A 14,299-nucleotide genomic window follows, 5' to 3' on the forward strand; every position below is an offset into this window, starting at 1 on the left:
ACACACACACACACACACACACACACACACACACACACACACACACACACACACACACACACACCCCACGGCAGAGGGAACCCTGCCCAGGCCTTCTGCCACCCCTTCTACCCCTCGCCTACCAAGGTCCTGGGCCCGGGGCCCTATCACCTGTCAGGGACTCGCCTGCTTCTCAGGGAGCCACCTCTGCAGACACAAGGGCTCGGCTTTCCCTCCTATTCCTCTGTCCATCCTCCTTCTCCCAGAGAGGCGTCCACATCTCTGCTGCTGCCACTTCTGCCCTCCTCTGTCCTTGAACATCTCTCGTTCTCTTTTCTCATTTAGTTTTCAAGAAGGTGAAGAGATGAAAATACGTGTTACATCTATGCAGTGTCTCTATTTCATTTTTTTCCTCATAACCCCCTTTCCTGTTTCTTCTATCTTTCAGAATGTTTAAATAACGTATACTATTGGAAACCCTTTACAGATTACTCCATTTCTTCAGGTATTAAACTCTTCCGTTTGCTGGACTATTTTCTCTCGTTCACAGCACTGGGCCTCTTGAGACGTTGAATAATTTTTCTGTAAGAGAATTCTCCCACATTCTGTACACTCTTCATATTACATGTAGGTAATTAAATACATTCCTTGCAACGCTATAATCGGGCACAAAAATTAGACTAGATTCAATAGAGAGCCCGGGTAAGTCATCTAGAATGTTAACTCTTCAAGTTAGTAGATTACAAACTGGTGATCAGAAAGGAATAACATAGCAAGAATCAGAATTACATGAACATGAGTAACAACAGGAAATTCTTCATACACCTTGGTTAAAATCAGATTACCAGTATTAACAAGTCACAATCCAAACATTTTCTACAAATAATATCTAATCTTACCAGAAATTAGTCTTCCAGTAAGATAATTCAAAGTCAATTATTTCCTCAGGACAAGTCATTAGAGGAACAATTACAAACAATAGGGCAAACGGGAGGATTGATCTGGTTTCCCTCCTAATTTTTTTTAATAAATTTATTTATTTTTAATTTTTATTTTTGGCTGTGTTGGGTCTTCGTTGCTGTGCGCGGGCTTTCTCTAGCTGCGGCGAGCAGGGACTACTCTTCATTGCAGTGTGCGGGCTTCTCATTGCAGTGGCTTCTCTTGTTGCAGAGCATGGGCTCTAGGCGTGTGGACTTCAATAGTTGTGGCACGCAGGCTCAGTAGTTGTGGCACGCAAGCTCTAGAGCGCAGGCTCAGTAGTTGTGGCGCACGGGTTTAGTTGCTCCTTGGCATGTGGGATCTTCCCGGGCGGGCCAGGGCTCGAGCCCGTGTCCCCTACATTGGCAGGCGGATTCTTAACCACTGTGCCACCAAGGAAGCCCCTCCTTCATAATTTTTAAGTAACATCTTTCTGTGCACTTTCTCACCCTTAAGAGAAGAGCCAGGAGCTCAGGGCAGAGAGAAGGTCTCATAAGACAGCAGACAGAGGCACATGCTCTAATGTGGAATCGGAGTGTGCGTCTCCTTTCCAAAATGCCATGAGGAATCAGAAACCATTCCTACAAAAGTGGGCCCTCAGCTCAGAAGAAGTGTCCCATTTCTACCATCCTATGTCTTGTCAAGAAAATCAACACATTCCTTAGAGAAGAAGGTCCACAATTACGTGGCTCCACTCAGTTTCCTGAGAACTCAGCCTTTAACTCTTACTACTTCACTTGCTCACACAAATGCCTACAAAACGAGGAGGGAGATGCAGTGAAAACCAGAGGCACCATACCTTCTCCATTCCATTGGTTCTCTTGGAAGCTGCTGGGAGAGCGTCGGATAAATAGAGGTAAATAAATTCTGATCTCCAGCACCTACAACAGGAATAAAAATGGCATTTTAAGGTAAATATAGGAAAAATGGACTCTAAAATTTATTAATTGGCATTTTTAGGCAACTTAATAATTTAGCAGAATGACATCACAAAACAAGATTTTTTCATATCTTTAAATAAGTGGTCTCAAGAAAAGCCAGCACTCGACATGTGACCTAACTAACCCTCGCCCGGCCTCTCTGAGGTGGGTATGATTCTCCCCACGAGGAGGAGGGGGAGGGTCAGGAAAGTGGAGTCACCTGCCAGGGTCTGACAGCTAAGGAGGCGGAGCGGGCCCAGCTCCAGCCAGCCTCACCCCTGCGTCAGCTCATACCGCTGCTGCTCTCTTCAACTTGGACAAAACAGCCATGAAACTCCAGGCAGAATAGGAAACCCGGACAAGTGAACATGAGTTTCTTCACCAAAATAAGCTCGATACGCGTCCAAATGCCACTAGGAGCCGAGCCGTACAGTACGCTCTCTGTGCCCGTGCCACCCAGGACACCGGACACGCCTGCTCTCGTCGAGTCCACACAGGAAGTCCTGGAGGCAGACCCGACCTCATGGCCAAGAAGGGGGAGCACAAGCTGGCTGGCTGCGGAGACCAGTGAGGAACCCAGGAGTGTCTGAATTCACATGCTAAGCTGTTAATTCAGCTCTTTCATCCTAGCTTTGACGGAACTGAAAAATCCACTTAGCTCTCATAAAATTATAGCATAACCATATCGCACTTAGGCTTAAAAAGTAGATGACTCAAATTCTCATACTCAGAGGATCCTCTAACTTTAAGCAAAACCATTTTCCATTTGCTTTTCTATTGATCTTAAAGAAATCACTGGGGATTGATGTGGGCCATTAATGCATTTGCTTGTTTTGCTATCATGAGCCCCCCCAAAAACCAAAACAGGGGCTTCCCTGGTGGCGCAGTGGTTGGGAGTCCGCCTGCCGATGCAGGGGACACGGGTTCGTGCCCCGGTCCGGGAAGATCCCACATGCCGCGGAGCGGCTGGGCCCGTGAGCCATGGCCGCTGAGCCTGTGCTCCGCAACGGGAGAGGCCGCAACAGTGAGAGGCCCGCATACCGCAAAAAACAAAACAAAACAAAACCTTCCCCAAACCACATAACACTGTCAAGTGACTGCTGAGAGGAACGGTGTTTCTGGGCAGCTGAGCTGCTTATCAGAGAGGCCGTGGGGCACAGTGACTGGACACAGAGGCTGAAAGGCTGATGGCCTGGTTCCCACCTAAGCTCCACCAGCTACCAGGCGAGAAAGCATGGGGAGACCACCGAGCCTTTCTGTGCCTCGGGGACCATCTGTGAAATGGGAAAATAAGAATAGCTCCCAACAGGGCTGTGGTGAGACTGAGTGAGTCAACACAAATAACGCTGAACAAGGCCTGACACAAAGTAAATCCTTAATAAGGGTTACTATTAATAATTTATTGTTGACATAAAAACAACTTTTATGTTTTAACTCATCATTTTTCATCATGTTCATTTATTTGGTAGTTGTCTTAGAAATCAAAATAAGAAAACCTTCAGTTGGCTTCAGATTCCTTATCCTTGAGTGCCAACTCCTGCTGTCTCTTTTAAAGGTTCTAAGATTAACATATAAAAATCACTACACTTTGCTAAACAGTAATTAGGGCAAACACATAGAAGCTTTCTCCTTTTCCACTTAGTTATATATATATATACGGTCCTTGCAATAAAGTCTCACATAAAGGTACAGGGGGCGGAGTCAAGATGGTGTACTAGGAGGACGTGGAATTCGTGTCTCTGAACAACTAGGGCACCTACCAGGCACCAGTGGGGGACCACAGACACCTAAGGGGACAGGACGAACCCCCAACAACTGGGTAGGACATGGGGCATGGGGAGAGTGAAGAGGGAGGAGAAGTGGAGGCAGGAGGGGACTGGCGCCCCTGAGGGGCGGCTGGGGGAGGGGAAGGGATCCCACACCTGAAGGGGGAAATTGGGGGACCACTGGGAGGGCAGAGAATCAAAAGGGAGAGTGGCCAGGTTTCCCCTGCCCAGGAGCCTGATGAGATCCCGGGCCTGATCCTGTGCCCACCGAGGCCTCCTTCAGCTGCGAGGGTCCCGAGGGAATGGGAGGGAGGGAAGGGGGAGCAAAAGTAAAGGCCAGACCTCCAGGACCAGCACCCCTGAGGGGCAGCTGGGGGAGAGGAGGAGTTCCTGCACCCAGTAGGACCCACCCATGCACGGTTAGGGGTCCAGCAGCAACAGGGGAGATCCCGGGGGAGATGGTGGGGAGGGGTGTGAAGGAACGGAAGGGAACGGGGCCAGCACTTTCCCTGTCCACTTAGGCACCAGGGAGCCTGCTGGGCTCCCGGGCCTAATCCTCTGCCCTCCCAGCCTCCCTCCTGCTGTGCAGAGCCCAAGCCCCGCCCCTACACTCGGAGACCCCCTCTGAGACTCCCTCCACGGTGCTGGGACCAAGCCCCACCGACACAACCCCACGCAGGGCCCTACCTCCAGACTCCGGAGCTCCACACTCCAGAGGCCCTCCTTTCCACGTGCTGCCTCTCCCCTTCCGCCCTAAGCAGAGGCCCCACCCCATGCTCAAGCGTCACCCCCCCAATCCGCCTAGGTCCCGCCCCACCCTAAACCCCGCCCCTGCCTAAATTCCACCCCCACCTGAACTCCGCCCTCAGAGCCAAGGCTTCTTTTTCTTATTGTTGTTTTTTCCTCTTTTAGATGGGGGTTCTGTTTCACCTTGTTGATTCATTGTTGTTGATTCTTTTATTTTTCCTAATAAATCTTTTATTTTTCTAATTTTATTTTATTCTTTATACTTTGTTAGTGATCTATCCTTTTGTCTCGTTCGCCCCCCCTTTTCTTTCTTTTTTTCTTTTCTCTGTTGTGGTTTTATTTTACTTTGTTGCAGTTGTTTCAATTATAGTTTTATTTTTCCTAATATATCTTTTATCTTTCCAATTTTATTTTTTTATTCTTTGATATTGTACTGCACCTCTTTTTTCTTTCTTCCTTCCTTTTTTTTTTTTTACCGTGCCACAAAGCTTGTGAGATCTTGGTTCCCAGGCCAGAGGTCAGGCCCGAGCTCCTGTGGTGGGAGCTCCAAGTCCAAACCACTGGACTAACAGAGAAACTCAGACCCCTGGGAATATTAATTGGAGTGAGGACTCCCGGAGGTCCTCATCTCAGCACTAAGACCCAGATCTATCCAACTGCCTACAAACTCCAGTGCTTGACATCTCAGTCCAAACAACCAGTAAGACAGGAATACAGCACCACCCATCAAAAAAAACGACAAAAAAATGTTACAGATGAAGGAGCAAGGTAAAAACCTACAAGACCAAATAAATGAAGACGAAACAGGCAAGCTACCTAAAAAATGAATTCAAAATAATGATAGTAAAGATAATCCAAAATTTTGGAAACAGAATGGAGAAAATACAAGACACATTTAACAAGGACCTAGAAGAACTAGAGCAAACAAACAGTAATGAGCAACACAATTACTGAAATTAAAAATACTCTAGAAGGAATCAATAGCAGAATAACTGAGGCAGAAGAACAGATAAGTGAGCTGGAAGGTAAAATGGTGGAAATAACTGCCAGGGAGCAGAAAAAAGAATGAAAAGAATTGAGGACAGTCTCAGAGACCTCGGGACAACATTAAATGCACCAGCATTCGAATCATAGGGGTCCCAGAAGAAAAAGAGAAAAAGAAAGGGTCTGAGAAAATATTTGAAGAGATTATAGTTGAAAACTTCCCTAACGTGGGAAAGGAAATAGTCAATCAAATCCAGGAAGCACAGAGAGGCCCATACAGGATAAACCCAAAGAGAAACACACCAAGACACATATCAATCAAACTATCAAAAATTAAATACAAAGAAAAAATACTAAAAGCAGCAAGGGAAAAGCAACAAATAACATCCAAGGGAATCCCTATAAGGTTAACAGCTGATCTTTCAGCAGAAACTCTGCAAGCCAGAAGGGAGTGGCAGGACATACTTAACTAAAGTGATAAAAGGGAAAAACCTACAACCAAGATTACTCTACCCAGCAAGGATCTCATTCAGATTCGATGTAGAAATTAAAACCTTTAGAGACAAGCAAAAGATAAGGAAATTCAGCACCACCAAACCAGCTTTACAACAAATGCTAAAGGAACTTCTCTAGGCAGGAGACACAAGACCCACAAAAACAAACCCAAAACAACTAAGAAAATGGTAACAGAAACATACATATTGATATTACCTTAAATGTAAATGGATTAAATGCTCCAACAAAAAGACACAGACTGGCTGAATGAATACAAAAACAAGACCTGAATATATGCTGTCTACAAGAGACCCACTTCAGACCCAGGGACACAAACAGACTGAAAGCGAGGAGATGGAAAAACATATTCCATGCAAATGGAAACCAAAAGAAAGCTGGAGCAGCAATATTCATATCAGATAAAATAGACTTTAAAATAAAGACTATTACAAGAGACAAAGAAGGATGCTACATAATGATCAAGGGATCAATTCAAGAAGATATAACAATTTAAAATATTTATGCACCCAACACAAGAGCACCTCAATACATAAGGCAAACACTAACAGCCATAAAAGGGGAAGTTGACAGTAACACAATAATAGTAGGGGATTTTAACACCCCACTTTCACCAATGGACAGACCATGCAAAATGAAAATAAATAAGGAAACACAAACTTTAAATGACACATTAAACAAGATGGACTTAATTGATATTTATAGGACATTTCATCCAAAAACAACAGAATACGCTTTCTTCTCAAGTGCTCATGGAACATTCTCCAGGATAGATCATATCTTGGGTACAAATCAAGCCCTGGTAAATTTAAGAAAATTGAAATCGTATCAAGTATCTTTTCCGACCACAACGCTATGAGACTAGATACCAATTACAGGGAAAAAAATGTAAAAAATACAAACACATGGAGGCTAAACAATACGTTACTAAATAACCAATAGATCACTGAAGAAATCAAAAAATAAGTAGAAACAAATGACAGTAAAAAAACACAATGACCCAAAACCTATGGGATGCAGCAAAAGCAGTTCTAAGAGGGAAGTTTATAGCAATACAATCCTACCTCAAGAAACAAGAAAAATCTCAAACAAGCAACCTAACCTTATATCTAAAGCAATTAGAGAGAGAACAAAAGAAAACCCCAAGGAGGGAAGAAGGAAAGAAAAGAAAGAAGGAAAGAAGGAAAGAAATCATAAAGATTAGATCAGAAATAAATGAAAAAGAAATAAAGGAAACAATAGCAAAGATCAATAAAACTAAAAGCTGGTTCTTTGAGAAGATAAACAAAATTGATAAACCATTAGCCAGGCGCATCAAGAAAACAAAGGGAGAAGACTCAAATCAACAGAATTAGAAATGAAAAAGAAGTAACAATTGACACTGCAGAAATACAAAGGATCATGAGAGATTACTACAAACAACTATATGCCAATAAAATGGATAACCTGGGAGAAATGGACAAATTCTTAGAAAAGCACAACCTTCCTAGACTGAACCAGGAAGAAATAGAAAATATAAACAGACCAATCACAAGCACTGAAATTGAATCTGTGATTAAAAATCTTTCAAGAAACAAAAGCCCAGGACCAGATGGCTATACAGGCGAATTCTATCAAACATTTACAAAAGAGCTAACACCTATCCTTCTCAAGCTCTTCTAAAATACAGCACAGGGAGGAACACTCCCAAACTCATTCTATGAGGCCATCATCACTCTGATACCGAAAGCAGACAAAGATTCACAAAAAAAGGTATCTCTGATGAACACAGATGCAAAAATCCTCAACAAGATACTAGCAAACAGAATCCAACAGCACATTAAAAGGATCATACACCATGAGCAAGTGGGGTTTATCCCAGGAATGCAAGGATTCTTCAATATACACAAACCAATCCATGTGATACACCATATTAACAAATTGAAGGATAAAAAAATCATATGAAAATCTCAATAGATGCAGAAAAAGCTACTGACAAAATTCAACACCCATTTATGATAAAAACTCTCCAGAAAGTAGGCATAGAGGGAACTTACCTCAACATAATAAAGGCCATATATGACAAACCCACAGCCAATATCGGTCTCAATGGTGAAAAACTGAAACCATTTCCTCTAATATCAGGAACAAGACAAGGTTGTCCAGTCTCACCACTATTATTCAACATAGTTTTGGAAGTTTTAGCCACAGCAATCAGAGAAGAAAAAGAAATAAAGGGAATCCAAATCGGAAAAGAAAAAGTAAAGCTGTCACTGTTTGCAGATGATGTGATACTATACACAGAGAATCCTAAAGATGCTACCAGAAAACTACTAGAACTAATCAATGAATTTGGTAAAGTAGCAGGATACGACATTAATGCACAGAAATCTCTTGCATTCCTATACACTAATGATGAAAAATCTGAAAGAGAAATTAAGGAAACACTCCCATTTACCACCGCAACAAAAAAGAATAAAATGCCTAGGAATAAACCTACCTAAGGAGACAAAATACCTGTATGCAGGAAACTATAAGACACTGATGAAAAAAATTAAAGATGATACAAACAGATGAAGAGGTATATCATGTTCTTGAATTGGAAGAATCAACAAAATCTACAGATTCAATGCAATCCCTATCAAACTACCAATGGCATTTTTCACAGAACTAGAACAAAAAAATTTCACAACTTGTATGGAAACACAAAAGACCCCGAATAGCCAAAGCAATCTCGAGAAAGAAAAATGGAGTTGGAGGAATCAGGCTCCCGGACTTCAGACTACACTACAAAGCTACAGTAATCAAGACAGTATGGTACTGGCACAAAAACAGAAATATAGATCAACGGAAAAGGATAGACAGCCCAGAGATAAACCCACATACATATGGACACCGAATTTATGACAAAGGAGGCAAGAACATACAATGGAGAAAAGACAGCCTCTTCAATAAAGTGGTGCTGGGAAAACAGACAGCTACATGTAAAAGAATGAAATTAGAACACTTCCAAACATCGTACACAAAAATAAACTCAAAATGGATTAAAGACCTAAATGTAAGCCCAGATACTATCAAACCCTTAGAGGAAAACATAGGCAGAACACTCTATGACATAATCACAGCAAGATCCTTTCGACCCACCTCCTAGAGAAATAGAAATCAAAACAAAACTAAACAAATGGGACCTAATGAAACTTAAAAGCGTTTGCACAGCAAAGGAAACCATAAACGAGACGAAAAGACAACCCTCCGAATGGGAGAAAATATTTGCAAATGAAGCAACTGACAAAGGATTAATCTCCAAAATATACAAGCAGCTCATGCAGCTCCACATCCAAAAATCAAACAACCCAATTCAAAAATGGGCAGAAGACCTAAATAGACATTTCTCCAAAGAATATATACAGATTGCCAACAAACACATGAAAGGATGCTCAGCATCACTAATCTTTAGAGAAATGCAAATCAAAACTACAATGAGGTATCACCTCACACCGGTCAGAATGGCCATCATCAAAAAATCTACAAACAATAAATGCTGGAGAGGGTGTGGAGAAAAGGGAACCCTCTTGCACTGTTGGTGGGAATGTAAATTGATACAGCCACTATGGAGAACAGTATGGAGGTTCCTTAAAAAAACTAAAAATAGAACTACCATACAACCCAGCAATCCCACTACTGGGCATATACCCTGAGAAAACCATAATTCAAAAAGTCACGCACCACAATGTTCATTGCAGCTCTAATTTACAATAGCCAAGACATGGAAGCAACCTAAGTGTCCATCAACAGATAAATGGATAAAGAAGATGTGGCACATATATACAATGGAATATTAGCCATAGAAAAGAATGAAAATGAGTTATTTGTAGTGAGGTGGATGGACCTAGAGTCTGTCATACAGAGTGAAGTAAGGCAGAAAGAGAAAAACAAATACCATATGCTAACATATATATATGGAATCTAAAAAAAAAAAAAAAAAATGGTACTGATGAACCTAGGGGCAGGACAGGAATAAAGATGCAGACGTAGAGAATGGACTTGAGGATACGGGGAGGGGGAAGGGTAAGCTGGGACAAAGTGAGACAGTAGCATTGACATATATACCCTACCAAATGTAAAACAGATAGCTAGTGGGAAGCAGCTCAGCTCGGTGCTCTGTGATCACCTAGAGGGGTGGGACAGGGAGGGTGGGAGGGAGACGCAAGAGGGAGGGGATATGGGGGTATACGTATAACTGATTCACTTTGTTATACAGCAGAAACACGAGGTTGTAAAGCAATTATACTCGGATAAAGATGTTAAGGGCAAAAAGAAAAGAAAAGAAAAGAAAAACCTATGTAGAGAGTAAACAAATGAAGTGCCTCTTACACACCCCCTCCCAAGTGTCCCCCACAGGAAATCCTGTTATACGATATAAAACTTATAAAACTTGTCTAAGTGGAGACTATAAAGTAAAAATTTTTCTCATATTCTATCATAAAATAAATCTTTAATCTGTCTCCTAAATTTAATTTTAAAAGATTATAGGTCAATTAGCACATCTGTCAAGGGCAAAGATGTCACCTGACAATAACTGGGGACTTAACAAGTGACCATTCGATCTCAGCGCCTATTAGGAGCTAAACCATGTCCCTGTAAAATTCATATGTTGAAATCCTAACCCCCAGTACCTCTGAATGTGCCTGTGTTTGCAGATAAGGTCTTGAAAAGATGATTACGTTAGAATGAGGGGTTTAGAATGGGCCCTGATCCAATCTGACTGAAATCCTTATAAGAGAAAATGTGGATACACAGACTCTGGGGTGGGAAAAGACCGCATGAGGACACAGCAAGAAGAAGGCTGGCCACCTCCAAGCCAAGGAGGGAGGCCTCAGAAGCCAACCCTGTCGACACTTTGATCTGGACTTCCAGCCACCAGAACTGTGAGAAAACAAGTTTCTGTTGTTTAAGCCACCTAGCCTGTGGTATTTTGTTATGGCAGCCCTAGCCAACTGATACAGCACCCCTGATTTACATTTGAAGGTCAAATTCTTCTCACCCATTGAAATTCTACATTGATTGAACATGCAGAAAAGCCTCCATGATCTTCTCAGAATATATAGCTATTATTAATGATAATACTCCTAAGTCTTTATATTGAGTATTATGAAAAATAGAGATGTCTTTGAAAATGAGCTATAGAGAGCCAGAGCTCTAAAAGAGAGAGACAGGAAAGAGCTTAGGTGTAAAACCCCGAAAGAATTAAAGCTAGGCTTATGTGACAGGTAATTAAATTAACAGTGTATACTTTGTAGCTCCCCAAAATAGCCCAACCACTTAGCAGAAAAGCCATTCGAGTTCTGAGGTCTGAATTGTAAGAGCCACTTTGTTTTGATCCCATGGGCAACAGGGGCATGAGAAAACCCAATAAGGATTCAGTTGTTAAAAAACAGCTACTAGAAGCAAAATTGAGGCTTAAGATTGATGTGTTCAGAGAACCCTGTTCAGAAAATTGCTGTGTTTATTTTTCTTACTCAAGAGGCCTATTAAAAGAGTCAACTCAGACTATTTATTTCAACAACTAAGATTTCTTTCTTTTTTTTTTTTGGTGAGAGAGGGGAGACATCAGAATAATTTGTAAAGGTAATTCAAAGCACAATCCCATTAATATTGGGCTGGCCAAAAAGTTCCTTCAGTTTTTAAGTAAAAATAAAAGACATTTTTCATTTTCACCAAGAACTTACTGAACAATGTATTCACTGTTTTGTCCCCATTACCTCTGCGATTTTTCAGGCAACTTCATAATTCCATCTTTCCAAAGATTTTATCTTTTTTTTTTTGCGGTACGCGGGCCTCTCACTGTTGTGGCCTCTCCCGTTGCGGAGCACAGGCTCTGGGCGCACAGGCTCAGCGGCCATGGCTCACGGGCCCAGCCGCTCGGCGGCATGTGGGATCTTCCCGGACCGGGGCACGAACCCGCGTCCCCTGCATCCGCAGGCGGACTCTCAACCACTGCGCCACCAGGGAAGCCCCAAAACTTTTTATCTTTTTGAGCAAAGAACTGTTGCAGGTGCCTTTTACAGTCTTCCAGGGAATGGAAATTTTTTCCATTAAGAGAATTTTGTAAAGACCGAAATAAATGGAAATCTGAAGGTGCAATGTCTGGTGAATATGACGGATGAATCAGAACTTCCCAGCCAAGCTGTAACCGTTTTTGCCTGGTCATCAAAGAAACATGTGGTTTTGTGTTATCCTGATGGAAGATTATGTGATTTTCTGTTGACTAATTCTGGACGCTTTTCGTCGGGTGCTGCTTTCAGCTGGTCTAACTGGGAGCAGTACTTGTTGGACTTAATTGTTTGGTTTTCCGGAAGGAGCTCTTAATAGAGGACTCCCTTCCAACCCCACCATATACACAACATCACCTTCTTTGAATGAAGACCGGCCTTTGGTGTGGTTGGTGGTGGTTCATTTCGCTTGTCCCATGATCTCTTCCGTTCCACATTATTGTACAGTGTCTACTTTTCATAGCCCATCACAACTTGTTTTAAAAACGGAACGTTTTCGTTATGTTTCGGTAGAGAATCGCATGCAGAAATATGGTCGAGGATTTTTTTCACCTATGTGGAACCCAAACACCAAAGCGATTCACATAACCAAGCTGGTGCAAATGATTTTCAATGCTTGATGTGGATACTTTGAGTACGTCGGCTATCTTCTGCACGGTATAACGTGGATTGTTTCTCAATTATTGTTTCGATTTGGTCACTATCAACTTCAACTGGCCTACCCGACCGTGGAGCAGCGTCCAGTGAGAAATCTCCAGCACGAAACTTCGCAAACCACTTTTGGCATTTCGATCAGTCACGGCACCTTCTCCATACACTGCACAAATCTTTTTTTGTGTTTTCAGTTGCGTGTTTACCTTTCTTGAAATAATCTAGCATAATATGCGGAAAGTGCTGTTTTTCTTCCACCTTCAATATTAAAATGGCTACACAAAAATTCACCAATTTTGGTAAGTTTTTTTTTTTTAAATGCATGCCGATATGACAGCTGTCAATACAATCTTACCAAATTGTTTCAAATGAAGTTAAGACAACTAGGCGCTACCAGAGCCATCTTATGGAAAAAAAACGGAACGAACCTTTCAGCCAACCCAATATAAATCTCTCTCTCCCTGTGGGTATGTGCGCGTCTCGTCACTCACTTGGGGACACGTGGATATGAGGATGGGGCAAGGCAGGGCACCCACAGGCGGCTCCAGGGGCATCTGCGGACCATCAGCACCGGCGCGTGGCAGCACCCAGGCAGGAGCAATGACTGACAACAGGCAGAGGGGCCACTCAAACGTAAAGGGAAACATCAGGGGACAGTGGCCTTGCTCTGCAGAGGGACGCAGGCACTCCGTCTGGATGGTGCCCAGGCTTGCTGGCACCTGACCCCAGGCTGGGCCTAAGCCCAAAGGCTGAGGAGAGCCCAGCTCAGACGCTCCCCAAGAAAGGGGGGCAGAGCCCCGGGTTTCTGATTATCTGAACCTGTTTTCTTACTTACGCCAGTTGTGATTAGATTTGCTGTTCCATGCAGTCACATGACTGATGCAGACCTTCGCTATTTCCTGAATTATGACTGCATGCTCTGAGATTTTTAGAAGCATATATTCATGTATTAATCATGTAATTTTAAACTTTCTTTGTTAAAAGCAGATAAGAACTAATTAAACACGGGGCGGGGGGAAGAATTCAGAAAGATGATTTCAGTGACTTAAGCATAAATGGATCATATTTCAACAAACTCAGCTTAACATTTTCTTAAAATTTTTAAAACAGAAGGACAATTATAAAGTAGTTAACTTTTACCAACGTAAAAAGACACTAACATGTGTCCAAAGAAACATAAATAACTACAGATAAAGATGTATCATTCAGGTTTTATTTATTTGTTTATTTTTGGCCACGCTGTGCGGCTTGTGGGGTCTTAGCTCCCCGACCAGGGATTGAACCCGGGCCACAGCAGTGAAAGCGCCGAGTCCTCACCACTGGACCGCCAGGGAATTCCCTCATTTGGATGTCAGATGACCAACACCAAAGCAGTAAAAAGCTGGTTATTTTTGAAACAACTCTAATTTTCAAAGAAGTCGATTATAACTAAAAATAGAAACGTGTAGGCTAGACAGTCTTTCAGACCCAAGATGCTATCACTAAGATGAGAGTCTAAGTAAAGCTGAGTAACAGGCCCAGACAGACCCGCGAGGATGCGTCAGACCCACCTCGGCCGGCCGTGGCCAGGGCCAGTCACAAACTGTCAGTCACACATCATCTGTTGCACCCTTCACCATCCTAAAGAGCAATGAAAACTTTCAATCATTTTATGCACAAAACTTTTATTTTAGGGTCCACTAGAACTGCAAATCCACAAAGTTACTTAGTGTCAAAGCATTTTTAAAAT

At 42.5% G+C, this 14,299-nt stretch overlaps 1 protein-coding gene across 10 annotated transcripts in view; it reads right to left on the bottom strand.

Moving 5' to 3' along the window:
• Nucleotides 1-14,299, bottom strand: part of TRAPPC10 (trafficking protein particle complex subunit 10) — a 91,653-nt gene that overhangs the window by 61,458 nt on the left and 15,896 nt on the right. For all 10 annotated transcript variants that reach the window (XM_027081997.1, XM_027082178.1, XM_027082087.1 and 7 more), the window contains exon 2: nt 1,757-1,838. In XM_027081997.1, coding sequence (XP_026937798.1) covers nt 1,757-1,838 — 82 coding nt within the window. The remainder of the gene's footprint in view (nt 1-1,756; nt 1,839-14,299) is intronic.

Source organism: Aethalodelphis obliquidens, unplaced genomic scaffold, assembly GCF_003676395.1.
Source record: "Aethalodelphis obliquidens isolate GAN/ISIS:26980383/991018 unplaced genomic scaffold, ASM367639v1 scaffold1, whole genome shotgun sequence".
In the NCBI taxonomy this organism is placed as follows: Eukaryota; Metazoa; Chordata; class Mammalia; order Artiodactyla; family Delphinidae; genus Aethalodelphis; species Aethalodelphis obliquidens.